At 46.3% G+C, this 26543-nt stretch overlaps 1 protein-coding gene across 1 annotated transcript in view; it reads left to right on the top strand.

The window, feature by feature from the left end:
• Positions 1–237: 237 nt before the first annotated feature.
• The window catches only part of sptbn5 (spectrin, beta, non-erythrocytic 5), a gene marked incomplete at its 5' end in the record, with an annotated part of 41046 nt that continues 14740 nt past the window's right edge, over positions 238–26543 (top strand). Inside the window, 59 exons of the mRNA XM_084381523.1 lie at positions 238–351; positions 2323–2390; positions 2495–2547; positions 2658–2968; positions 3747–3863; positions 4139–4290; positions 4412–4640; positions 7588–7674; positions 7771–7878; positions 8135–8219; positions 8396–8529; positions 8787–9007; positions 9127–9265; positions 9368–9502; positions 9672–9760; positions 9886–10039; positions 10127–10330; positions 10621–10827; positions 11337–11502; positions 11874–12019; positions 12127–12336; positions 12431–12583; positions 12955–13085; positions 13207–13458; positions 13778–13853; positions 13995–14206; positions 14373–14622; positions 14735–14874; positions 15645–15744; positions 16084–16254; positions 16352–16516; positions 16762–16851; positions 16945–17081; positions 17656–17842; positions 18035–18144; positions 18233–18323; positions 18484–18600; positions 18826–18983; positions 19076–19208; positions 19321–19466; positions 19806–19920; positions 20004–20114; positions 20330–20509; positions 20605–20808; positions 20885–21034; positions 21143–21247; positions 21610–21798; positions 21891–22238; positions 22320–22415; positions 22518–22639; positions 22717–22831; positions 22906–23019; positions 23894–24015; positions 24110–24272; positions 24347–24535; positions 25135–25212; positions 25296–25468; positions 25571–25661; positions 26034–26180. Of these exons, the coding sequence (XP_084237649.1) occupies positions 238–351; positions 2323–2390; positions 2495–2547; positions 2658–2968; positions 3747–3863; positions 4139–4290; positions 4412–4640; positions 7588–7674; positions 7771–7878; positions 8135–8219; positions 8396–8529; positions 8787–9007; positions 9127–9265; positions 9368–9502; positions 9672–9760; positions 9886–10039; positions 10127–10330; positions 10621–10827; positions 11337–11502; positions 11874–12019; positions 12127–12336; positions 12431–12583; positions 12955–13085; positions 13207–13458; positions 13778–13853; positions 13995–14206; positions 14373–14622; positions 14735–14874; positions 15645–15744; positions 16084–16254; positions 16352–16516; positions 16762–16851; positions 16945–17081; positions 17656–17842; positions 18035–18144; positions 18233–18323; positions 18484–18600; positions 18826–18983; positions 19076–19208; positions 19321–19466; positions 19806–19920; positions 20004–20114; positions 20330–20509; positions 20605–20808; positions 20885–21034; positions 21143–21247; positions 21610–21798; positions 21891–22238; positions 22320–22415; positions 22518–22639; positions 22717–22831; positions 22906–23019; positions 23894–24015; positions 24110–24272; positions 24347–24535; positions 25135–25212; positions 25296–25468; positions 25571–25661; positions 26034–26180 (8760 nt within the window). The remainder of the gene's footprint in view (positions 352–2322; positions 2391–2494; positions 2548–2657; positions 2969–3746; positions 3864–4138; positions 4291–4411; positions 4641–7587; positions 7675–7770; positions 7879–8134; positions 8220–8395; positions 8530–8786; positions 9008–9126; positions 9266–9367; positions 9503–9671; positions 9761–9885; positions 10040–10126; positions 10331–10620; positions 10828–11336; positions 11503–11873; positions 12020–12126; positions 12337–12430; positions 12584–12954; positions 13086–13206; positions 13459–13777; positions 13854–13994; positions 14207–14372; positions 14623–14734; positions 14875–15644; positions 15745–16083; positions 16255–16351; positions 16517–16761; positions 16852–16944; positions 17082–17655; positions 17843–18034; positions 18145–18232; positions 18324–18483; positions 18601–18825; positions 18984–19075; positions 19209–19320; positions 19467–19805; positions 19921–20003; positions 20115–20329; positions 20510–20604; positions 20809–20884; positions 21035–21142; positions 21248–21609; positions 21799–21890; positions 22239–22319; positions 22416–22517; positions 22640–22716; positions 22832–22905; positions 23020–23893; positions 24016–24109; positions 24273–24346; positions 24536–25134; positions 25213–25295; positions 25469–25570; positions 25662–26033; positions 26181–26543) is intronic.

The following is a 26543-nucleotide window of genomic DNA, read 5'->3' as shown; positions in this document are numbered from 1 at the left end:
GTATCATATCGTATCGTATCGTTTCATATCGTATCGTATCGTATCATATCGTATCGTTTCATAGCGTATTGTATCGTATCATCGTATCGTTTCATATCGTATCGTATCATATCGTATCGTATCGTATCGTAACTTATCCAACTTCCATCTTAAATATGTTTAATTTGTTAAACTTCTTGAGACTGATCATTTTTAAGCATATTTGAAACTTTCTCTGTGTGCTTCCAGCCAATCAGGATGGAGGGTGAGGAGGATGGGGCGGGGCGAGTCAGGGAGCTGCAGGAGCAGAGGATGGCGGTCCAGAAGAAAACCTTCACCAAGTGGATGAACAGCGTCTTCTCCAAGAACGGGGTGAGACAGGACGACGTGAGGAAGATGAGATGAGATTTTGACTTTATCTCATAATTGTGACTTACAATGGCAATATTTTTTCCTCAGGCTTGGTTTCATCTTCTTTTTTTTAACTGGCAGAAATGAGCTTCTGTAGGATGTGACAGGCTTCACAAGGCCCGGCCATCTTTCTCTCTGGCTTATTATTTATGTATCCATCTCCAGCACTAACCTTCATTATTTTAGAGAGCCCCACAAAGTTAAGATTATAACTGGAACTGGCTGCTGAACATGGTCCTCTGCACACATACTGCAGTTAGTTAGTTATTTCTTTATTTCTGTGTCGTGCCACACATGGGTTACTAGAGAAAGGACTGGGCAGAGCAACAGAACAGTGCTGAGTCGCTGTATTAATGTTGGTTACAGTAATAATAATGCTGATGCATGCGTCTGCACACTGATGCAACAACAAACACACACACACACACACACACACACACACACAGTCAGCATGGAAACTAAACAACCTGCACACCACTGACACTGTGACATTTACTCAGCTGCTGTACTTAAGTACACATTTGAGGTACTTGTACTTTACTTAAGTCTTTTCTTTTCATGTAACTTTCTCCATCTACTCCATTACATCTCAGAGGGAAAGATTATTACTAGTAGTAATAATAGTACTTAGTGCTATACTGTACTTACTAAGTACTTAGTGAGATGATTACAAACACTTCCTGTATTTTATTTGAGCATCATTGATCAGTGTTTTTAACCTGGAAAGTAACTAAGTACATTTGTTTGAATACTTTAGTACAAATCCAAGGTGCTATACGAAGTATTTCCTTTTATGCCACTTTACGTCTGCTCCACCACATCTCAGAGGTAAATATTGTACTTTTTACTGCACTTCATTTATCTGACAGCTTTAGTTACTAGTTACTTTACAGATTAAGCTTTTTCAATGCAGTAACAGTATTGTTACAATGTAGTATAAGTACTTTGACTTGAGTAAAGTAATGCTTCCTCCACCACTGGTTTTGTGGCTGCAGTGATGATGTCATTAATGATGTCAGTGTTATTGTTCCCGCCTGATAACCAGTTATTAGCTGTGTCTCTCAGCTGCTAACACAAACAGTAATCATCAGAGATTGTAACTGAGACAGCTGCTCTCAGCGTCCACACGTTCTCAGAAGGAACAACACAGAACATGGAGATAAGTGTTGGTGCTCTGTCTCGTGTCCAACAGATGTGAGTCTACTCTGGGTTTGATTTCACGTGTTTTCTCTGATAACCGTCCGCCAGCTGTTGGCTGAACACTGAGGCCTGCTGCTGCTTCATTCCCAGAATTCCTCTGAGATTTCTGCAGGATGGCAGCAGGGAGGGAAACGTGCAGAGCTCTCACTCTGTCACTGTTTCCACCCACATTTTTACTTTACCCACGTATGATCCTGCAAAGATCTGCAGCTTTTCACCATGAGCTCATGTCCTCTGTAATATATCTGGAAATGTGCAACAGTTCATCAATGAGTTCTTCTGTTACACTCACACACTTTTATTGATGCGTTCATGTTTCATCATTTCATCACTTTAATGTGACAGTCATATACTGATAAAACTGCCAGGATCAATAAAGTCTCATCTTATCATGGAGACAATAAAAAAATACATTGTAATCTAATTGTTGATTATATTTTATATCATTAGCTAGTAGGCTAACTAAAAAGATCGAATAAATGTAGCATGGAGTCAAAAGTTACTGGACTTATTAGTATTATTATAAATATCTTCAGTGTCCAGTGTACCTCCTCAGGCCAAAGATCATGATGACCTTCATGGTCGTGTTGTCAGATCCACAGCCGCATGTCTTATACACCTGTGTGACGACAGAAGTCGAGCTGTCGGCATAAAACGATGAAAATTGTCCATCGCACTCCCAAAGTCCAGAGTCCAAAGTGACATCTTCAGATGTCCTGTTTGTCCGACCAGCGGTCCAACATACTAACAATAAAACCTCAGGTCTTGGAAGATGTGCACGAAGAGATGCTGGACGTTCGGTGACAGGGAGTCTAGATTTAAAACAAACACTCCACTTGACGAAAGATGTACCCTGACCTGTAGATAACCAGGATGTCCTGAGATGTTGTGTAACACTCTTCAGTCCACTCAGAGTGGCCTTGGGGAAATTTAGCTCTCACAGTGAACTTCCTGCCAGTCACAGAGCTGTAAACACACCTACTTACATCTTTAAACAACAAGAATCAGTCCTCCTGTTCATGTTAAAAGAAGTGATGGACAAAATCAAAGTTTATCTGAAGTCTGAGGCTTCAGCAACCAGAGTCATCAAATCAAGAGAGTATCGGTTGTAAGTTACAGTTGTTTCAGTACAAAGTTCCTCATAGTTCACCTGCAGAACATCAGAGTCAAAGGTCACCTGTCAGTCCTTAACTGTCACCTCCTCCTGCAGGAGAAGGTGGAGCTGACGGATGTTTACACTGAGCTGAAGACAGGAGTCGCTCTGATCCGTCTGCTGGAGCTCATCTCCAGAGAGACGCTGCCTCCGCCCAGCCGCCGCAAACTCAGAGTCCACTGTCTGGAGAACAACAGCATCGCCATCGGCTTCCTCAAAACCAAGGTAACTCACCTGTCCGTCTCAGACAGTCCTGTCCCCACCAATCAGCCCACTCAGAACCAAGGTAACTCACCTGTCCATCTCAGACAGTCCTGTCCCCACCAATCAGCCCACTCAGAACCAAGGTAACTCACCTGTCCGCCTCAGACAGTCCTGTCCCCACCAATCAGCTTCCTCAGAACCAAGGTAACTCACCTGTTGGAGTCATTCAGAGTCTGAAGACCAAAGTGAAGTCCTGTCCCTGTCCACTTCGTACCCTGCTTGATGGTGCTGGTTCTGAGACAGTGGGTTCTGGTTTCTGCTCCACTTTGATTCAACACACTGCCGATGCCAACAGCATCATAAATACAGATTAATGAACTGCAGCTTCTCCCTTTTCATTCACTGTTTTCTTTTCTTTCATTTCCTCATTCAGCCAATGAACAGGAGGCGATGGTTCTGCCAACATGAGTAAATTGCAAACAGTATAATGAAAACTGATCTGACTTTCACTTTAATTTTCTCAAAAACTGCTTCAGTAGAATAACTCAAAGTTCCTGGTGTTGGTAGTTAACATAAATCCATTATTCCTCCAATCTGAGAACTGTATTATGTCTTTAGCTCCATCTTGTGTTCATGTTCATGTATTACAGCTCATTTGACTGAGTTGAGTGAGATCATGGAGCAGATTGTTTTACTGAGCAAGCTGCTTTAATCTGTTTGAAGTGAGGGTCTTTAAATCTGAGCCCGTTAGTTCATCTTGACCAACACAAAAAACAACCAATCACTGTGTTTCTGTCAGATTCGGGTGGATCTGATTGGTCCAGAGAATGTGGTGGACGGGGACCGTACGCTGATCCTGGGTCTGCTGTGGATCATCATCCTCCGGTTCCAGATCGGACCCATCAACCTGGAGGAGGTAACAAACATAAGACCTTCAGTGGAGGATTATTATACCTGGAGTTCACCTGTCGTCTTGTTTTTACTCCTCATACTTCATCTGATAGACTCAACAAAATGTATGAACGATGATTATTCACTGAATGATCTGATTTAATCTAAAATTACTCAACCCAACATCATCATCTCCTCTTTCTTCCTCTCCATATTTTCTTTTTCTGGGTCTTCTTTTCTCCTCTCCTCCCTACTTCCTTTTCCTTTCCTTCCTTTTCCTTTCCTTTCCTGTCCTATCAGGGCGGAGCCAGCGTTGCTCATCGCTCTGCGAAGGAGGCTCTGCTGATCTGGTGTCAGAGGAAAACGGCAGGTTACCATGGCGTTGATGTGCAGGACTTCTCGTCCAGCTGGAGGGACGGACTCGCCTTCAACGCCCTCATCCACGCACACCGGTAACACGCGCACACGCGCGCGCGCGCACACACACACACACACACACACACACACACACACACACACACACACACACACACTTTCCACTCTCCATCCTCTCTCTCTGTCTCTCCATCCCAGGCCTGACCTTTTCGACTACCGCCGCCTCCATGGCGACGACGCCGTTCGTAACCTGCAGCACGCCTTCACCTTGGCGGAGCGGGAGTTCGGGATCATGCAGCTGCTGGAGGTGGAGGACATGGTGGTCCCTCGTCCGGACGAGAAGTCCATCATGACCTACGTGTCTCTGTACTACCACTACTTCTCCAAGATGAAGCAGGGCCAGACCATCCAGAAGAGACTTGCCAAGGTCTGAACCACCTCCAGGGGGCAGCACTCAGACACATATCACATACACTGGCTTTAAAACGTATTCACCCACTCAGGCGTTTCCCTTCGTTTGCTTTTATAAAAGGAATCAAACAGATTTCTACGAAGTTACAATTAATTTAAATATATAATGTTAAATAAGTGATGTCATAAGTACTGACCACCAGTGAGTGTGTGTGGAGGTCTCAATCAGGCTCGACACTGAAACTGAGTCATTTACTGGAAAAGGAAACAGAAAGGAAAGGAAACAGAAAGGAAAGGAAAGGAAAGGAAAGGAAACAGAAAGGAAAGGAAACAGAAAGGAAGGAAAGGAAAGGAAGGAAAGGAAAGAAGAATCTCAAGTAGTTTGATTTAAAAATCATAATTTTCTACTTATTTGAAACATCTGAACACCGTCAGTCGTCTTATTTCTAACAAACCAACTTGATTGAAGATTTCTTGTCTAGTTAAATGATCTTGCTGCATGAACAGATTGTTTAACTTTTAATTTAACATAAACAAGAGTCCACCTGTTCATTCATTAAAGAAATAGCAGTTAAAGAGAAGTGGCTCAGGTAGAACAAACTGTGGACGTGTCCGCCCTCTGCAGGCTGAGTTAGGAACAGCAGCTGCCTCACACTCATGGTGACTGTCTCTAATCCGTCGGCCTCCTCCTGCCTGTCAGACATGGTGGATTACTGCTGGATTAGATTCAAACAGGAAGTCACCTGCTGACACAGCTACAACACACAGAGCAGAACACACACACCTGAATGAACACACAACAAACAGCTGGTGTAGAAAACCAGTTGAGTGAATCAGAGAGACATTGATGAAGGATTACTGGAGGTAATGTCTCACCTTAGCTGGTCAGGTGACCTCAGAGCCTCTCTATCCTGTGTGGGTGATTGTGGGTGGGGCTAAAGAGGCTAAGCTAATCAGATGAGATCACACACACACACACACACACACACTACTGGAGGCAGGAAGAGAAACACCTGCTGAACCAAACTGAAGCTGCACACCTTTACCTGCTGTCAGCACCGGCTCAGAGAGGAGACGAGTCTCTGGTTCAGCTCAGTCTGAACTAAACCACCGAGGATTTAAGAGTCTGATGGAGATTGTTGTGTTGTTGTTGTCTCTGTTGGGTTGCTAGGCTACATGTTTGTCTTGAGAGCTGTGTTGTGTTGTAGCTGCACAGATGAGAGATTCTTCACATGCAGAACAACCACAGATGTCTGTGTGTTGGCTAGAAAGTTGTAATTTCTCTCCTGTTTGTTGGTTTCTGAACTTTGTAAGGATTCCAGCTGGACTCCGGTCTGATACAGATGTTTGCTGTGCTGTAAAGGTTTCCTTCAGATCATGACTGCTGTCTGCTCCTGGTTTTAAAGGCTGCATTACAAGAACATGATGTCGTTTTCTGAACTTAATAGACTGAACTACTTGTATTTACGCTATTACTCATTATATCCACGTCCACACACTGTTTCCTCCAGGAGAAGTTCAGATACTTGTATTAAAACAGACTCTGGTAAATGTAGAAGCACTGATTCAGCTTCTTTACTCCAGTAAAAGTAATCGAGTACAGGCTCTGACATGTACTCAGAGTATCAGAGTACAAAGTCTCCCTCTGAAGGACATTTGTGGTCAAAGCTAACTGAAGCTCACGTCATATTAATATAATTCAAAGACTATTAAAGTTAAAGGTAGAGTCAGTAGGATTTGTCCCAGCTGTTCCTGAACGCACCACAAAGATAGTTGATTGTTGCGTCTCATTCCCAGGACGTCAAATAGCCACATGTTGGGTTGGTAAAGCGTCCCGAGCAGCAACAAAGAGAGAAAATAAGAAACTCTCTGCAGATACGAGACACTAACACGCCTTTTCTCCCCATTCCAGCCTCCCTCTCTGTCTGTTTACGTCTTTTTCGTCTTTGTGTCGTCTCGCTGCGTCTGCCGTGCGTGATGTGCTCTGATAGGTCGACATCAGTCTGGTGATGTTGGGAAGGCGGCGTGCGATGACGCCAAATAACAATAATCCATAATTCACCTCAGATGCATCAAACTAAAGTAACAAGGCTGTTTTGAAGCTGTGAGGAGGAGAAAGTTCAGGTGTTTGTGTTCAGGTGTAGAGAGGAGGAGTCAGAAGTAAAGTCCAGATACCTTCAGTGTGTTGAAGTATTTCAGTGATCGGTTCATTGATTCTTTGGATTATTGATCCTCTGATCTCATGTTGTGTTGTGATGGTTGGAGCTCAAACAATGTTGGCTGTGTATGTTCATGTCGCAGGTGAACCAGGTATGTCCAGGTCCAGTGATTTACCTGGGGTCACATAGTGATGGTTGACTTGTACAGGTGGGTTCAGGTGTGTCACCAGTGTGTGAGTGCATAGAGATTTAAAATGATTAAACTGGAGGGAACACAGGTGTATCCAGGTGTGGTTGAATTATCTAGAAGCGTCCCCAGCAGTTGTATTGTATGTACCAGGTGTACCAGGTGTCTCCGTGTTTACCTGTGTCACATGTCGTATGTACTAAGTGCAGCAGTTCTGTCAGAGCTCGGTTCAGGTGCATAGATGTGTCTCTTTTGACCAACAGGACTTTTTCTCATTAGGTAAAGAAAGTACAGGTTGTGTCCAGGTGTGTTCCAGGTGTTTCAGGTGTGTTTAGCTGGGTTTGGTGTGTGACAGAGTGAACAGTATGTCAGTGGGAGGACGTCTCAGTGGTCAGTGGGTGAAGAGGCAGTACAGGAGAGAGTCCTCCACCAGATCCCTCGACAAGGTTTGTTGTGTGTCTCTCCATCGTCCTGTCCCGTTGTTCCTCTGAAACTTCTTCAGCTGGTTCGCTCGTTCGATGAGAACTTCTCAAAGCTGGTGTCTTTGAGTAGAAACTTCAGTGTGACATCGACACAGCAGAATAATTAACAATTTGTGTCTCGAATGTTGTCCTCAGATAGTCGGGATGCTGATGGAGCTGGACAACATGAAGGTCCAGTATGAGAGACTGGTCTCAGATCTGCTTCACTGGATCAAAACCAAGGTGACAAACACAGCAACAGTTCTCACATTTAAGGAACCGAGAGAAAGAACGTCTGTCACAATGGACTGATTGATTATCGTGTGGCTGATTGATCAGGTGGTGCAGCTGAACGACAGACGATTCCCGAACTCTGTGAGGGAGATGCAGAAGCTGATGATGACTTTCAAGACCTACAGAACTGTGGAGAAACCTCCCAAATACCAGGTGAGACTGTTGTCATTTTAATCCAGAATCTCCCTCATTCACTCAGCTCTCAGTTTGATTTCTCAGCGTTTAAATCTCTTATTTTATTTGCAAATACATTTTTTTTCAGCCACTGAAAACAGCTGATTCAGAAGAATTATTATTTTGGCATCGTAGTTTATCTTCCTTGAGTACATATCGAGGTTTGTCTTGTGTGTGCGTTTTATTATTGTGCATTAATATTTAATCTTGTGATCTTCTGGTCGTGTGTCTTCAGGAGCGTGGAGCGATTGAAGCTCATCTGTTCAGTCTGAAGACTCAGCTGGCAGCCAACAACCAGTGGGCTTACAATCCTCCAGAGGGTATTAATTCACATTCATACGCTGAGACACTTGTTGTATTATATTGTTATTTTGCCATGGCACATAACTCACATGATATGATGATGACATCAGAAGAATGACCCTGTTGACCTCTGTAGCCTTCTACAACACCACATCTCCCACATCAGCTAACACTGTGTTTTGTGTATTTGAAGGTAAAACTCTGAGTGACATAGAGAAGAGTTGGGTTTTGCTGGAGAGAGCTGAACATGAGCGAGAGCGAGCCCTGCAGGAGGCGCTGCTTCGCCTGGAGAGCCTGGAGCAGCTCGCCCAGAAGTTTGGGAGGAAGGTAAAGACATCTGTACCAAAGACATCATTACAAACCTCCAAACTTTACACGATCTAACGAGTCTGTAAAGATTTAGTCTCTCTTTATGTTTTTGACTGTAAGTGAACTTCAACTCCAGTGGCACTGAAATAAAGACGTTTCTTTAACCCATTACTGTCCTGACATTAGCCAAATGTAAAGTAAAGTTGAAGCCTACATGTTGCTCTCTAAACCTCTGAAGGATGAAGACATGAATAAGCTTTGTTCTCATTTCTCAGGCAGAGCTGAGGGACGGGTACCTGGAGGACACGCTGCGTCTGATCCGGAGGCAGGACGTCCGAGCTCTCTCCACCCTGGAGGAGGCTCAGGCGGCCGGCCGGCGTCTGGCGGCCCTGGCCACCGACGCTCTGGCCAGAGAGCCTCGCTTCGGCGCCCTGAGAGACATGGCCAAGACCATCGAGAGAGGAAACTACCACAGCAAGGAGCAGATCATCAGGAGGTGAGTGAGGAACATCATCCAGAAACTGGACTAAAACTAAGATGTTCTTGATCACAGAGGGCATTTTATGTGTGTGTATATTGCATGAACATGAACATATATCTGTGTGTGTTTGTCAGGGAGGAGAGCATCAGCCATCGATGGAAGGACCTGCTGCAGCAGCTCCAAGAGCAGAAGGTGCTGCTGGGAAATGTAGTTGAAAATCTGAGCGTCCTCAGAGACGTGGAGCTCGTCTCCCAGGAACTGAAGGAGCTACAGGTGAGTTCACTCTGAAACTGTATTAACACATTTTATTATTAAATAATTCAAATGTGAAATCTTCTCGTCTCTACCGTCTCCCCTCTCTGTCTCTGTCTCCAGTCCCAGGCCAGTTCGTCTGAACTGGGCAAACAGCTGGCCGAGGTGGAGTCTCTCCTCCAGAAACAGGATCTGCTGGAGGCTCAGATCTCAGCTCACGGTGAAACCATCAGCGCCATCAGCAGCAGAGCGCTCAAGGTACAATACTCATGATCATCCATGTTACTGTCAGACAGTACATTACTCCTGTACTGTAGTAACCACGGCTGGACGATGAAGAAAATGATACTGTGATTATTTGTATGGATACATTGAGTGAAGATCTGATCTAACCTTGAATGTTGACCTGTCTTTGTCTTCCTGCCAGGTGAAAGTGAGGGACGGTCAGCAGATTCAGAGCAGAGTGAGAGCTCTCGACACTCAGTACAAATCTCTGGTGTCTCTCAGCAGCAGCAGGTTCTCTTCTGTTTTCACTCCAACAGCTGATTGATTAATTCATCACTTATTGAACAACAGATCCAATATTCTCTGTTTGTCTCCTCTCCTCTCCTCTCCTCTCCTCTCCTCCTCTCCTCCATCAGGAGGAGACAGTTGGAGGCTCAGTTGAGGTTGTTTGAGTTCTTCCATGACTGTGAGGAGTTGGAGGCGTGGCTGTATGAGCACTGGCTGAGGCTGCAGACCGCCGGACTGGGTCGAGACCTGAACCACATCGAGCTGAGCCAACACAAACACAAGGTGGGACACACAAACACACAAACTGAAAGTCTCTCTGATCTGAATCAGTTCCAATCGATTCAATAAATCTGATTGATGCTGTGTCAGGTTCTGGAGGCGGAGCTTCAGGCCCAGGAGTCTCTGTATCAGGGGGTTCTGGCTCGAGGTCAGGACCTGCTGTCCAAACAGAGTCAGGTCAGCCAGCGAGCCATCCAGAAGTGGATCAGGACCCTGAAGAAGCAGTGGGGTCACATGACCGACGAGGCGACAGGGCGCCGCGACAGACTGCAGGCCGCCGCCATCATCAAACAGGTAGAACCAGGAAACAGGAAACAGGAAGGAAAGACAGGAACCGAGCAGAAGAGGAGGAAGGAAGAAGTTTTGTTGTTATTCATTACATGTTTCTAAGAAGGAGAATACAACTTGAACACACGGCCACACTAGCTGTGTGTAGCCTAGCACTGAAGCTAAGCTATTGATCAACATAACCAAAAACAAAAACTGTGTTTGTACGATTCACTCTCGTGTTTCAAAGTAAAGAAGCCACTGAGACTTCCCCCGGCTCTCTGACCTCCACAGCTGACTGCCTTCTCTCTGTTCAGTACTTTGCAGATGTGGCGGAGGCCAACTCCTGGCTGGGCGACAGGAAACCGCTGCTGACCAGCGAGGATCATGGGAAGGACGAGTCGAGCACGGCGGCGTTGCTGCAGCGCCACCTGCGGTTGGAAAAGGAGATGGCAGCCTATGGCTCGGAGATAAAGAGGCTGTCAGAGCAGGCGAGGAGCGCGGCGCAGCTGACGGCGCTGACTGTGAGTATAGCAGCTGATCATAATCAGTTAGAGATTTTCATGTTTATTGATTTTTTATTGTGCTTTCTTATTTTTATTTCCAGATTTAAACACTTTATGTTGTTACTCTCTTTTAGTTTTTAATGAGCTTGTGATGATTTCTCACCTGCAGGTGTTTACATGACCTTTCATGATTAAAATAAAAAAAAAAGTTTAATATATATATATATATTCATCACATTGTTGTTTTTAATATATTTACAATTTTTATGTTTCTTTATATTTGTATTGATTTTCAGTATTAGGCTGAACCATCCATAGTTTTATTTTAAATTTCTGTTATATTTATAATTATTGACTTCTGCAGTATTTTTTCTGACTACGTTTACTGTGATTATCATTTAACTTCAGCTGATTCAAAGTCACATCACTCTTCTCCTCTCTGCTGCTGCGTAACAACTCAGAAGTCAGAAGACTGATTTTCACTTCACAGCTGATGTTTTTCTTCTAAACCGTCTCTCCTTGTGTAGGCGGAGCCTCAACAGAGTAAAATGATCCAATACAGCGACTCCTCTGATGAGGAGGAGGGGCCTGGAGCGATGACATCACTATCGCCTGGTGCCAGTAGTGGGAGGGGCTCTGGGGGCTCTCAGAGCGACGACAGCAGGGCGAAGCTCCGCTTCAGATACAGCCGAGGTACAGGAGGTCCGCTCTGTCACTGCCACGCAGCAGAGCATGATGGGAAATGACACAAGCTTGGACATGATGATGTTCGGTCACCAGGACAGTTAACACACAATACATCTTTATATACCATCTTTATATACCATCATATATACCAGTTGGTTATAGTAGTTAGATTCCTGTTTCCGCTCGCCTTATATAGATTTGTTAGATTTATATTTTGAATAGTTTTCTTCACATAAATAAATACATTTCCATCCGTTATTGATGCAGAAAATGCAGATATTCATTAATAAAAAGGAAGATTGACCTCAGGTGGAGGAAAAGTTAAAATAAAAAATATCTGAAAAATGTGAAGTAATTTGATCTGAACTGATTTCCAGGTCAGTATCAGTGGGATCGTAGTGAGATCGTGACGATCGTCAGCACTGAGCCGGATGGAGATCGAGTTCTGGCGAGAGACGGCCGAGGAAACCAGCAGCTCATCCCCAAAACCTACCTGTCGCTGCTGCCAGCCGCTGTACGATCAGTAATCAATAACATTTACATCAGTCTTACCTGTAGAGATTTTAGATCAATAATAAGTGTAATCATTGTCAGTTAGCCCTCAATCTTCTTCTTCCTCTCTCTGCACAGGCTCCTCCCCCCACCCCGTCCTCCACCAATGGTGTGCCAGAAAGCCCGAGCAGGAAGTTGAGTCGTCCGAGGCGAAGCCGCTCGATGCGTCGCGGCACAGCTGAGATCCAGACAACAGGGCTGCCAGATCCGCAGTACCAGAGGGACACTGTGGAGAGCACGCGGGCCAGTCTGGACCAGGACTACAACTCCCTGTACAACCTGGTCAAGGTGACAGGGGCATCATGGGAGATGTAGTCTGATAATACTGTGAGAGACACATTGAATGAAAAGACTTTATATTTGTTTGTTTTTGTGTCTGCAGTCGAAGACGAGGAGTCTGGAGGAGACGCTGCGTCTCCATCGATTCTACAACAGCTGTCAGGAGTTCGAGTCGTGGATGGAGGACAAGGAGAACGTCCTGAACACCTTCAGCACCGACGCCGACAACCTGGGAATCGTTCAGGCCAAATACGAGGTACGAAGACTTCGCTCAGTGTGATACATTAGCTTAAAGAATTTAAACCAGGTCCATGTGTTAAAGGGATAGTACAACAACTTTGGGAAATAAGTTCCCTTGGAGATATTCAGATGGATCCAGATAGTCACTCATCGGGTCTTGATTAATCTGATTCAGGCCTGATTGATTATGTTCTGTTGTTGAAGTTTTTCATCTCCAGTTTTAGTGTCTGAGTTTCACCCAAACTTTTATTTAACTTCTAAAATGACCAACTGAACACGAACAGCTGGACTGGAACCAATAAAAAACTTGAAGATTTTAAAAAGGAAAAATCAAACCACATAAACTCAAATATCAACAAACTCGCCTGTGTTGACTTCCTGTTCCAGAACTTCCTGACTGAGTTGGCCAGTGGGCGTGGCCAGTTGGATGACATCATCAAAATGGCGGAGGAGCTGGTGAAGAGCCGACACAGTAAACAGAGAGAGATCCTGGCCAGACAGAAGAGAGTGTCCAACAGGTACAGACTGAACATCAAACTGTACAGTGACGCTGATGATACTCACACTGCATATTATTGATCATCTATCAGTGATCAGTTATCTCACTCTGCTCTGACCTCCCGTCCCTCCTGTCTGCAGGTGGGATCGGATCCAGCAGCTGAAGGATGAGAAAGCACATGAGCTGCTGAGCACAGCGGACGTTCAGTCCTTCCTGCAGAGCTGCGAGGAGGCCAAAGCTCAGCTGCAGGATCAGCTGACCCGGCTCGACACCGTGGACGTGGGCTGCAGCTCCTTCACCCTGCAGGCCGAGGAGAAGAACCAGGCTCAGGCCCTCAGAGACATCCAGGCCCTGGAGGGCAAGATCGCCTACCTGAAGAGCGTCGCCAAGATGTACGGCTCTCATTTAGACTAAAGAAACCTCAGTTTTCTTTTCATGAAACCTTGTTGTTAAAGAGTTTGATTGATTCTGTATTTTCTTGCTGCCACAGTTTTATTGAAGACTTTGTCCGAATGGTTGAAGATCTGAAAGAAGAACGAGCACGATGTTGATGAAAAGCAGACTATAAATATAATAACAGATATTTTTTTTTCAGATTTGGGCCAGAAAGGGATAATTATGACCTGAAAAGCTGAAATGTTTTCATCAGCTGGTTTGATCTCTGATGTTCGCTGTGTCTTGTGGTCCATGACATTATTTCCTGTCCTACAGGAAGAAGGACTGCAGTCCAGCAGAGAGCGCAGCCATCACAGAGGAGGTTCGAGGTCTGGAGGCTCTGCTGAGTCAGGTTTGACTTCAGTTCATCATCACAGACTGAACTTTTACTTTCATGACATTATTTAATATAAATCAAAATATGTATGTAATCGAATGATGCGCGATGAGTCAGTGAGTCGTTCTTAGTTTCTCCTGTTCTGTCGTGGACCAGCTGAAGCGTCAGGCGGCCGACAGACAGCGCCTCCTGGAGGAGGCCCGCAGGCTGCAGAGTTTCCAGCAGCAGGCCAAGGAGCTGCAGCGCTGGGCCGGCTCGGTCCAGGAGCGCCTCCTGCAGGAGGAGACGGCGACTGACGTGGCCTCGGCCGTGGCTCTGCTGGAGCAACACCAGGAGCTCCGGCTGGAGATGGAGGAGCAGAGGAGCAGGTAGAGACTCTCTGTTCTCAGCAGAACCAGAAAGATGTTCTTGTGACTGAATTTATAAGAAGGAAAACTACATTTGATTTGAGCCACAGAGAAGTTCGACATTAATAACTGCAGGTGGACCTGATGTGTTCAGGTCGAATGAGTCCATCTGTTTGTGTTTTCTCAGGCTGAAGGACATGGAGACGTTGGGGAAGTCTCTTCAGAAGGGCTCAGCCAATGGGAAGACAGGGAGTGTTGACATCCAACAAACCCTGGACACCCTCACTGCTGACTGGTCCAAGCTTGACAAGATGTGGACCAGTAGGAAGGGGCTATTGGAGCAGGGGGTGGAGCTTCAGAGGCTGAACCAGGAAGGAGACCGGATTGAGGCGGCGCTGAGTGGACACGAAGCCCGACTGAGAGTCAAAGATGTCGGGGTGAGGACGCTTCACTCTGACCTGTTTTCATGGTCCTCGTGATGTTTGGCACCAAGTTTCAAACAGTTTAAACGACTTCTGTTTGTTAATCAATGTGTGTTTATGGGTGCAGGACTCAGTGGACAGTGTCCACAGTCTGCTGGGCCGACAGGAGGAGCTGGAGGGTCTCCTGAAGGCTTTGGACCAACAAGTCGATCATTTCACTGAACGTGGTCAGGAGCTCATCAACCAACAGCACTACGCTGCAAAACAGTAAGAGAACAGAGACGCCACAGACATGTGGACGATCCGTCGGTCAGTATCAGATTAGAAATGAAAGAAGGACACGACTTGAGAGTTTTTGGTCTCTGCAGTGGATATTTACAGCTTTTCCTCAGAAAACAAAACTATTAGAGCGCTGAGAGTGAACCAGAACAGTAAAGTTGTGTCCAGACACGTGAACAAGGAGCAGAGAGTCAGTATTACATCTGTAAAGCTGTGAGGAGCAGCAGGTTCACTGCAGAAAACCCGAAACAACATTTTTATTGGATCTAATAATGTATGTTTATTCTATATGTGTAGATAAACACAAACATATTTTGTTTTTTAAACTCTCAAATATCATTTTAACATTGACCTGACACATCTGGTATTGTTCAGGCTGCAATAAGGAGGCAGATAGTCGCCCACCACTGAGTCCGGCTCTGCTCGAGGTTTCTGCCGTTAAAGGCAGTTTTGTCTCATCACTGTCGCCAAGTGCTGCTCATGAGGGAACTGTTGGGTCTCTGGAGACAATTTACTGAAGGGTTATTGTTTAGACCTGCTCAGTTTGAAAAGTGTCGTGAGATGACTTTTGTTGTGAATTGGTGCCGGACAGATAAAGATTGATTGATGAATGAACAGGTTTCAGTGAACTATGATGCAAAATCTGAATTATATCAGACGAAGGATTTTCAAATTTATGAAACAAAAACCTGCAGTAACGATGTTTTTTAGTTTTTGAATACATCTTGATTTCTTTTATGTGTCATGCTGTTTCAAAGCATCAAGGAGAGGAGCAGGAGCATCCAGACGGCCAACAGGAAGTTAAAGGAGAGCAGCAGGCAGAGGAGGAGTCTGCTACTGGCCTCAAAGAAATATCAGGTATTATTATTTTATTATTTTATCATGATGTTGGCCCAGATGCCTCAGTGGTTCTTATAGCACCACCGTTTCGGTTTGAAAACTTCTCCACAGGCGTTCACTGGTGACATTTGCTGAAATCATTCCTTCTAGCAGAGCATGAATGTTTAGGTTTTAATGATCCGTTACTACTTAACTCCACCGGCTCTAACGGCAAGAACAGCTAAATCATCAGTACAGCAGTTTTTTTATACAGATGCTGAACATCGCAGCTATCGAAAACACGACAAAATAAAGATCCATGTCCGCATGTTCGCCTCACTCAGTGACTCTTCAGTGTCCCTGATGTTTGTGCTGCAGGAGTTCCAGAGAGATTCAGACGAGCTGCTGCTGTGGATGGAGGAGAAGTTTAAGGTGGCGGAGGACGAGTCGTACCGCGACCCCACCAACATCCTCCGCAAGCTGAAGAGACACGAGGCGGCTGAAAGGGAGATGCAGGCGAACCAGGTGTGGCAGGACAGGCTGGTTCAGGTAAAGTTTTGCTCACTGGTTCCCAGTCCAACGACTGCTCGACTTCTCTGACGTCACGTTGTGTAAACACAGCTAAAATAATGTGATATGTGTTCAGCTGGGGCAGGAGATGCTTGCTGAAGAGCACTACAACAGTAAGAGCATCAGCAGGAAGTCGACTCAGCTCAGCGGCCGCTGGAGGAAACTTCAGGACAAGATGGCTGACAGAGGAGACAAACTGAGACAGGCGGGACAGCAGGAGCAGCTGATGGAGCTGCTGCAGGTACAAACACTGAGATATTCAGTGAATCACTGACTCAGCCTATTAAACCACAATACTCATGTTCTAGATAATTGATCACCTCCTTAACGAGCTGAGTATCTCTTGTTTTTCCAATTTAGATCATTGGTAAAGAAGCTCAACTGCCACAGGAAATGACGACAAAAATGTCGATAAATGTTGTATAGCTCACTGAACCTGAGCCTCCTGTTTCAGCCTTCTGTAGTTTAACTCTTCTTCTCTCTCAGGATGCCAAGCTGAAGATCGAGGCCATCCAGTGGATGCTCAACAACGCTGCCAAAGGTCACGACCTCCGCTCCAGCCGACAGCTCCTGAAGGTGAGGTCACATCAGGCTAACACTGAGTCTAGCATCCTTACATACAGCAGTTAGCCTTTTAGCGGTCAGTAATTGCCGTGTTTCTGTGTGAAGGAGCATCAGCAGCTGGAGCAGGAGGCCAAGGAGCTGGCGGAGAAGATCAACTCCATCGTCAGCAGGGCCAAACACCTGGCCTCCAATCACTTCGACTCCCAGAGGATCCTCCAGGAGACCGACACCTACCTGACTCTGTGAGTCCACTCTGCAGGGAGGGTTAGCTACAGTGAAACAGCAGGATTCACTTCGGTCCAGGTTGATTGTAGACTTGTAGCAGGATGTAGCAGGATGTTGGACGATGAGAACTGGCTTTATTTAAACAGAAAATAGGTACTATTCATTACAAAACAGGAAACTATCACCAGACAGAGCAAATATCTGTCAACTTAAATATCTCAAACATTCAGATTTCTGCCAGCAGAAACAAACAAAGACCAGATTAATCTTATTTTCACTCAGGGAAATAATTGCTTTTATTTGAAGATGCTAAAGGAAAATTAGCGTGTTTGTAGCTGAATTAGCGGAGCAGCTTTGTTAGCGGTGATTCTTCAATCTGTCTCGGGACAAGCACGTCATTGGTTTAAGACTCACCTTCAAGCAGGTAGACCAGTTGTGGAGGGAATGCAAATCCCTGCCGCGCCGAGTCAAACTGAGTAGAGCCAGGCCGGCAGACGTGATGGAAAAACAGCACAATCGAGAGTAAAACAGGAATTGGACAGGATTTTGTTTATAGCAGGTGATGTTGATTTGGCGAACTTTGTGCTACAGGTTCAAGTCTCTCCAGAAGCCTCTGGACCGGCGTCGAGCTCAGCTGGAAGCGTCGGTGCTGCTGTTTGGGTTTTATCACGACGTGGACCTGGAGCTAAGCTGGATCTCTGAACATGTTCCTGCTTCTGGATCGACGGGATACGACAAGTCTCTGGCTGGAGCCATCAGCCTCATGCAGAAACACAAGGTACCATCTGGATCACAGTTAATCACTTGTAACTTTTCTCATCTTTGTTCATGTCAACTGCTCAGATTTAGAAAATGATGGTGAAAAAGATGTTTGTGACTTTAAGATCCGTAATCGTTTATCTGAACCTCTATAGGTCAGAATAACAGCTCAAACTAAGAATACCTATTTGTTTGCTTTGTGTTCACGTAGGAGTTGCAGGCTGAAGTGACCGCCCACCAAAAATACCTGAACCACGTCCTGGAGAAGGGGCGGAGCTTGACGAAATCCAGCAAATCAGACGGAGAGGAAGTTCTCCAGAGGTGCCTTCCCTCTGTCCTCATGGTCGACAGTTTTCTTTACATTTCATGTGAGAAAATACTTATTCCCCTTGTGGACTTTTTTTTGCAGGTGCAGGCACTTGAGTGCAGAGTGGGAGGAGCTAGAGGAGGCCTGCACCAGGAGGACAGCTCACCTGAGCAAAGCCATCACCAGAGAGCAGGTGAGAGGGACAGAGAGACAGATGTCGGCCCGTATCACGTGAAAGACAGCAGGATGTGACTGGTCGGCTGTCATGTGACTTAAAACTACAGCTGCCTCACAAGCTGACAGGGAGAGGATGTTTGTGTTTGTGCTGAGTTTTCTCTGAATCGTCTCTCTAGCTGCTGTTGGACTGCTCAGAGCTGGAGTCCAGGCTGACCGAGACACTCAGTCTGGTGAACATCGACGATTACGGCAAAGACGAGCTGGCCACACAGAGTCTCATCACCAAGCACCAGGTACAACACACACTCTGTATCTAACTAAAACATAATGGGACCTCGGATCGTTCCCTGTGGCACTCCTTCTACAGATTCCTTCTTTACGTCTTTACTTTGCATTTGTCCACTTTTCTCCAGCATCTTTTGCACAGACTGAACAGCCAAATGTAGAGTGTGCTTTCTGTCTTTTTGTGTCAGCATGTTGTATCCGTCAACATTATCCTGATGTTTCCTTCGCTGCAGGTGGTGGAGGGCCAGCTGGATGTGCTGGAGGTGGAGGTGGAGCAGTTAGGTGACCAGGTGGAGCAGGCGGTTCAGAACTGGAGCCTGGAGGAGCTGAACAGGCCCTACAGCCGCCTCAGCAGTCTGAAGCAGCAGCTGCAGCACCAGGCTGCTCTCAGGTAAACATTGAGTCGTACTGCTGTCAGATTACTTCGCTCACCTGTCCGTCTGTGTACCTGTGTGTCTTCACTGTCCATGTGTCTCCTGTCAGGGGTCAGAGGTTAAAGGAGGTCCTCCATCTCCACGAGTTCAGACGGGAGTCATCAGAGTTTGAGGAGTGGATGAACCAGCAGAGACAGACAGCAGAGTCTCAGGAGCTGGGCAACGACTACCAGCATGTTCAGGTTACAGCTCATTAACATCTCATCAACGGGAGCCTGTGTCAGAGCCTGTGGCAACAGATGAGTCGAACCAGCTTGTTGCAGATATTTCATGATCTGTTTGTGTCTGTTTCAGCTGCTGCGTGGGAAGTTTGAAGGTTTCCTGAAGCAGCTGGAAGTCGGAGAGGAGAGACTGCAGAGCTGCAGCGACCTCGCTGCTCGACTGATCCGCAACAAACATCCACAGAGCTCAGCAGTCAGAGAGACGCTGCAGCTGCTCAGGTACGATGTGTTAGTGAAGGTCACCAGATCTTTTATGTCCCGACAAACTGTTTTTTAAAAAGATAGTATTTTACAACAGGCGGGGTGGAGGGAAGAAATACTGGAGGAACTCCACTCCTGCTTTTGATTTCAGTTACTGAAGTTGATGTTCAGTTTGATCAGTTCTGATTCTGAATAAAAATTGTGACCAAATTCACAAAATGTTTGACGTAATCATCTACACTGACAAACCAACCCCCCCCCCCCCCCAAGACACTAAGCCTTTTGTTTGATTGGTCTTCCTTCCTGTCTTCTCGTTCTCTTTTTCGTTGTGTTGTTTCTGATGTTGTTTGTTTGCAGTGCATGCTGGGAGGATTTGAATGGCGTGGCCAGGGAGCGTCAGGATCAGCTGCAGAGAGCCGAGGAATGTCACCGCTTTTACCAAGACCTGACCGACGCGCTGAGTCTCATCAAGGTCACTGTCTATAAATACGTCACATCCGTCCATCAATACGTAAAGACATATCTGCTGAAGTCTCACTCTCCCTCTCTCTGTAGGAGCGACAGAAAAGCATCCCTGATGATGTGGCGAAGGATTTGCGAGGAGTAACGTCACAGCTGAGGAAACATGAAGCTCTGCTCCACGAGCTGGCAACCACAGAGCAACAGGTACAGACACACAGACAAGAGTTAACGATCCATCCAGCAGTCACAACAGCTGAGCAGGAAGTGCTGTTTTCTCACAGTTACAGGCTCAAAACTTTAAACTACATGTTTTAGAAGAAAACTGTTGTTTTGGGGATTTGAGTTGTGGCTGCTGCTGGAGACAATAAAATGTTCTTTCACACTGATGTTGTTGGTGATGTATTTTGTGTGTGCTGCAGTTGCAGGAGCAGCTGGACGCTGTCGACTCCATCCTGCACCTCTGCACGCCTCAGCTGAAGCTCCGTCTGGAGGAAGTGCAGCAGGAAGTGGTGGAGCGGTGGGAGGAGCTCCGACGCCACGCAGAGCAGAGGGAGGAGGAGCTAAAACTGGCGTGCCAGAGATACCAGTTCCTCAACACGGTGAAGACAGAAGGACAGACAGAGGGATGATTAAACGTCATTGATAATCCCATCATGCTCCTCAGATCTTACCCATGTGTCTTTGTGCTCTCCAGGCGCAGGACTACTTCCTGTGGTGCAGCCAGCTGATTGGTGCGATGGCTGCCGAGGAGACCATCAGCGACGTGGCGACCGCCGACCTCCAGCTGGCACAGCACCAGCAGCTGTGGGCCGAGATGGAGGCCAGACAGGAGACGTACCGGCAGGCTGTGGACATGGGAGAGGAGCTGCAGACGCAGGACAGGACCAACAGGAAGGAGGTGAGAGTTTAAATCCCTGGATGTGTCAGTGCGGTCTCGTATCAGAGGACGTTACCTGTGATGGTTTGTGATTCAGGTGTCGGAGAAGCTGAAGGCGCTGCAGGCGGAGCGACACAAACTGGAGCAGCAGTGGAACGAGAAACAACGCTGGCTGGAAACTGTTCATCTGGAGCAGGTGTTCTACAGAGACGTTAACAGCATGGACAAGACGTCTGGCTCACAGGAGGTACGCACGCACACACGCACACGCACACACACACACACGCACACTCTGAGTTGGTCTCCAGAGGAAATGACATCACATTCAGCGTCTGATCAGCTGTCCCGTCCTCAGATCCTGCTGCAGAACAGCACTCTGGGAGACACGGTGGACGAGACGGAGGGTTTGATCAAACGCCACGAAGCTTTTGAGAAGCTGCTCAGCTCGCAGGAGGAAAAGGTCTGACCTGCTCCCGTCTTCTATCTCTTTCACTCTTTCACTGCAGCTGACTGTAATTTGATTCATTAATCTCCAGATAGTCAAAGAATAGTAAAAAAGAAATGTTAGTGTTTCAAGTAAAAAGTCACTCAAACTTTTGACACTTATGGGTAAATGGAGAATTAAAGACATTTTTTAATGTACATTCTGTTGGCGTGGTTTATTTTGCTTATCATTATTGTTGTTAATGCAGAAATGTATGTGTCTAAATAAGCAGGAGTTTATTACAGGATCTCGTCTTTAGGCCGACGATCATGAGCGTTAACCTCGTGGTGACGTGCTGCTCTTTTCATTCAAACCTTTCCTCCATATGTTCGGTGCAGCTGTCGTCTCTGAAGGATCTGTCCGAGCGGCTGAAGAAGCAGCTGAGCAGAGAGAAGAGCGGCCGGGTCCAAACCAAACTCAGAGCCCTCATCCAGAGACGTGACAGGATCAAGGAGCTGTCCGTCAAACGCAGGGAGGAGCTGGAGCTCTCCAGGATGCTGTGTGTCTTCAACAGAGATGTCGGCGCGGTAATCACAGACTTTTCCTTTTGTCAGTGTAAATGGTTATCTTCTACAGCTGCAGTATGTTCAGTACACTTGTCTGTCTGTCCGTCTGTCAGGCTGAGGAGTGGGTGTCTGAGCGGATGCAGAAGATGGCGGAGGACGGTAAAGCTGACCTCAGTAACCTGCATGCCAAGATGAAGCTCCTCCAGAAACATCAGGTGTTTGAGGCCGAGATCCTGGCTCACAGCGAGATCATCAGCTCTGTTCTGCAGGCTGGGAAGGAGCTGGTCTCCCTCCGCCACCCGCGGTCCAAGGAGGTGAAGAGGAGCGCAGCCGCCCTGGAGCTCCACTGGGAGGAGCTGAAGAAGGCCATGGCCAACCGAGGGAAAGCTCTGGAAGACAACAGAGACTTCCTGGAGTTCCTGCAGAAAGTGGAAGAAGTGGAGGCCTGGATCAGACAGAAGGTGGGAAACGGAGGGATGGTGGATGGATGGGTGGTGTATTTGCAGAGGATAATGTGTGTCTCTGGCCTGCGTGTGTTTCAGGAGGTGATGATCAACGTTGGAGATGTTGGGGAGGATTATGAACATGGAGTTCAGCTGCTGAAGAAACTCAGCGAGTTCAGAGGAACTGGAGACGGGGTGAGAGAGCAGCGTGGCTGTGAAGCTCCACAAATGTTTTGTGGACTGAGGAGATAATGACTGAATTCAAATGTCTGGGTGAATCGTTCTTTTAATGTGCAGGACGTGACGGTGGACGACGCTCACATCACAGCCATCAACAGACTGGCAGCCAAACTGGAGAAGAGACAGAGCGCTGATGAGCTGGTGACTGTTCGACAGAGGAGACAGCAGCTCAACGACAGGTGACACTCGCAGGTATCCTCACCTCTCTGGGCGGATTAAGAACATAAAAAACCCTATAAATGTTTCGTCTCTCCAGGTGGAGCAAGTTTCACGGAGATCTGAACAATTACAAGAAGAAGCTGGAGGGGGCGCTGGTGATCCACGGCCTGATCAGAGAGCTGGAGGAGGTCAGGGACAGAGCCAACGAGAAGGTCAGTCATGAGAGGCTGCAGTAAAACTACCTGTCAGATGTTCTTCTGAGACTAACAGGACGTTGTGTCTGTAGATGATGCTGCTGCAGGGTCAGGACTGTGGGTTTGATGTGGACAGCGTGGAGAACCTGATCAGACGCCACGAGGAGACAGAGAGGGAGGCCGGGGTCATCCAGGAGAGGTCAAAGGTGAGTCGGAGAGCTCGTTTTAAGGAGCCCCTCTGGTCCTAAACCGTTTATGGATCTGCAGCAGTATTTTAAGATATGACATTCATCTAACTGGTTGAGCAAGTTTCTCTAAATCACGCACTTAATCTGCATCTTGGAATTTTTAAAGATGGCGGTGTCCAGACTTTGTGACACAGTGTTTATTTTGGGAGCTATTTGAGACTTAGTCTTAAGACGAAAATAATTATTACTGGAAGCCAAGCGGAGGAGAGAACATATGATTGTTTCAGTGAGAGTCTCCTGACCTGCTCCATGCCTCAACCTGCAGGCTTTGAAAAACACTTGCTTTGGTTCTACTTTTGTGAAGTTTCGCACACTTGCGCCACCAGTCAGCAGCCAACATGGACAACCGCAGACTAATTTATGAGGTTGACCAAATATCACAGCAAACAAATCACACAAAAAGTATCATTCTAGTTGTGGAAAAGATTAAAACATAAGAAATTATGTTAGTCATGAATAAAAATAAATTAGAGACATCTCATTGCCGGGAGTGTTTCTGGACACATTTTTGTGCTTTCTCTGCTGGAGGTCGATTGCTGTCTGTATTTTATTGAGAGGAGGAAACATAACTGAGCCCTGTTGGCAAAAATATGTTCATGTTGTTGAGTGAGACAACAGAGTTCCTATCCTGGAGGTTTAGGACAGTTTCTTAAGTCCTGAAAACCCAGTGTTTCTGTTTTGTCCTGGTCCAAAGTGAGCCCACTGAGGTACCTCACTTTCTCTCCAAGCATATTAAAAAAATCCAACATTTAACGTTGGCTGTAAGAGTTCAGTTCTCCTTGAGGAGACCCAGAGGAGACTGTGGACTGTCTTCCCTCCCTGATCTTCTCAGGCTCTGGAGAAGGAGGTGTCGGATCATCTGAGGGCTCGATCAGGGATGAACGACAAGCTGAAAAACAAACAGAAGGAGGTCCAGAAAACTCTGAAGACTCTGGACAAGGAGGTGAAACTCAGGTGATGGAGAGTTTATTAATATATTTCAATTAAATTTGAATGATTTAAGGACCGTCATTATTGTCAGTTAACCTGAGCTGATAACCTGTTTTAGGAAGGAGAATCTGCAGGAGGCCCACCAGCTGCAGCTGTTCAAAGCCAACCAGCGCCTCCTGCTGGAGTGGAGTGTCAAGCAGAGCGGTGAGATGGCAGAGAAAGGCCTTCCCAAGACCAGAGCCGAGGCCGACCGGGTCATCGTCGAGCATCAGGACTGGAAGGTGAGTCGTCAGCTCTGTTTTTTGGACCAGATGTAACAGTAAAGTGTTGAAACTGATCTGTGATGTTTCCACAGACGGAGATTGACGCCCGTGCCGAGCGCACCGACTCTGTCCGGGACTTCGGTCTAGGTCTGATCCAGTCTGGTCACAGTTCAAAGGCAGAGATCCAGAAAGCCCTGAACCAGCTGGAGGAAGCCAAATCCAGCCTGGACCGAGCCTGGATGAACCGAAGCACGACCCTGGAGCAGGCCCGAACCCTGCAGGTGATGTCAGGTTAACTTAAGAGAGAAGATGAGTATCATGTGTCACATTTACTGTGCAGAGCTAAAGTCAGCTGTAACTCCTCTGACCTGAGTTGAGTAACTCAAACTCAGGATCTCTCAACATCTTCTAACCCTGGACCACATTTTAAAGTTACCAAGTACGTCTACTTCATTGTAATTTTAAACTGCTCGTACTTCACTTGAGTGTTTCAGTGTTTTATTGCCTTGCTACAACGAGGAGTTTTTATCTGGTTATGAAACAGTCTCAGTTTGATACTGATGCCTCTCTATGACCTACATGAGCAAACGACACCATCAGAGAGATTTATGTCAAGTTACAGTGAGGAGATTTTTCTGTGGATCATTTTATTTTCACGTTATACTTTTGTGGTTTTGACGGTGGCAACAGTACCACTTTTGTCCACAGGGGTCTCCACAATCAACAAAATATCAGAGTTTCTTGTAGCAGCTTTAAACCTTTAACATTTTGCTGGCAAATCGAAGTGCTTTACATAATGAAAGCCATCAAATCTTCTCATCAGTTTTATTGATTTTGGGTTAATGTGGCTCGTTGTACTTACTGGTCCTCCATCCTGCAGGTCTTCCTGGCCTCTGTGGAGCAGTGTGAGAGCTGGCTCAGCAACAAGGAGGCCTTCCTATCCAATCAGGACCTGGGGGTGAGAACCACCGCTCACCGTCTTCTGGGGTATATGTTAGCGATCAGCATTAATCTGATCCAGCTTTTCTCGTGTTGGTGCAGGGCTCGGTGACAGAGGTGGAGACTCTGCAGAGGAAGCAGGCTCAGTTTGAAGAGGCTCTGGAGGCTCAGGTAAAGCAGCTGGACGAGGTGGACAAACTGGGACAGACGATGATCCAACAGAACCACTATGACTCTGACAACATCAGAGCCAAGAGCAGAGCGCTCGCTACCAGGTGAGGAGATCCACTGACATCATCACACCTGTTCACCTCGTACAGAAGAGTGTTTACCTGTCACCTGTCTGTCTGTCTGATCACCTGTCTGTCGGTCTGTAGGCTGAGTCAGCTGCAGCAGCAGAGCAGATCTCGTCACAAAGCTCTGGATCAGTCGCTGCAGCTGCAGCAGTTCCTGTCCAGCAGCTACCAGGTACTGGACTGGACTCTAACTCCTGTGGTGTACTTTGATATTAAACTTTTGTTCCTTCTCCTGTTTAGTCTCTTAACTTTTACAAATGACTTGTATTTGAATGTGTAAATACATTTTCTCGTACCAGTATTTTGTAGTATATTTTCATCCATGTAATAAGCAAGGTCTTGTCATTTGTGCAGATATTAATACATTGTTAATTGGTTAAATTCTTAATGGCAATTATGCCTAACATATTAAATACATACTTACATTAAATCTGATTATTTATTTTTGATCTTCTGACTGTCTTCATGTGCTCTAAATCTGTTTCTGCTAAACTCAGATGAGTGTGTGTCTATTCTGTGTGTATTAAATGTGTGTGTTCTCCAGGTGTGTGTGTGGCTGAACGAGCGCAATGCTGTGGCGTTGGATGAGAGCTGGAGGGAACCAACCAACCTTCAGGCCAAAGTGCTGAAACATCAGAGCTTCGAAGCCGAGATCCTCGCCAACCGCTACAGAGTGGACACCGTCAGCAAGGTGGAGTGTGTGTGTGTGTGTGTGTGTGTTTTCAATAATATACACACAGTGGATTTTAATGTTAACAGTCCTCCGACGTCATATCTACTCAGTCACATGTGATGCTGTAAACGAGTCAGTGTTTGATTCAAGCTACTAAATAATCTTCTTTCTCCAGTTTTCTGTGTTTCGCTGAAGGTCATTCAGGCTCGTCCAGTCATTCATTTGTTCATTGACCATGCAGAGAGCAAGCCTGTAGTAATATAGTCACATGGTGAGAGAGCAGGGTGTCATCTGCAAAATACCGATAGCTGAATTAAATACTTTACTAACTGGAAGCCAAGCGAAGGAGCAAACATAAGATGGTTTCAGTTTCAGAGTGAG

Source organism: Pagrus pagrus (assembly GCF_965226575.1).
Source record: "Pagrus pagrus genome assembly, chromosome: 18".
Taxonomy (NCBI): Eukaryota; Metazoa; Chordata; class Actinopteri; order Spariformes; family Sparidae; genus Pagrus; species Pagrus pagrus.
This window is presented reverse-complemented; position numbering and strand designations above follow the sequence as displayed.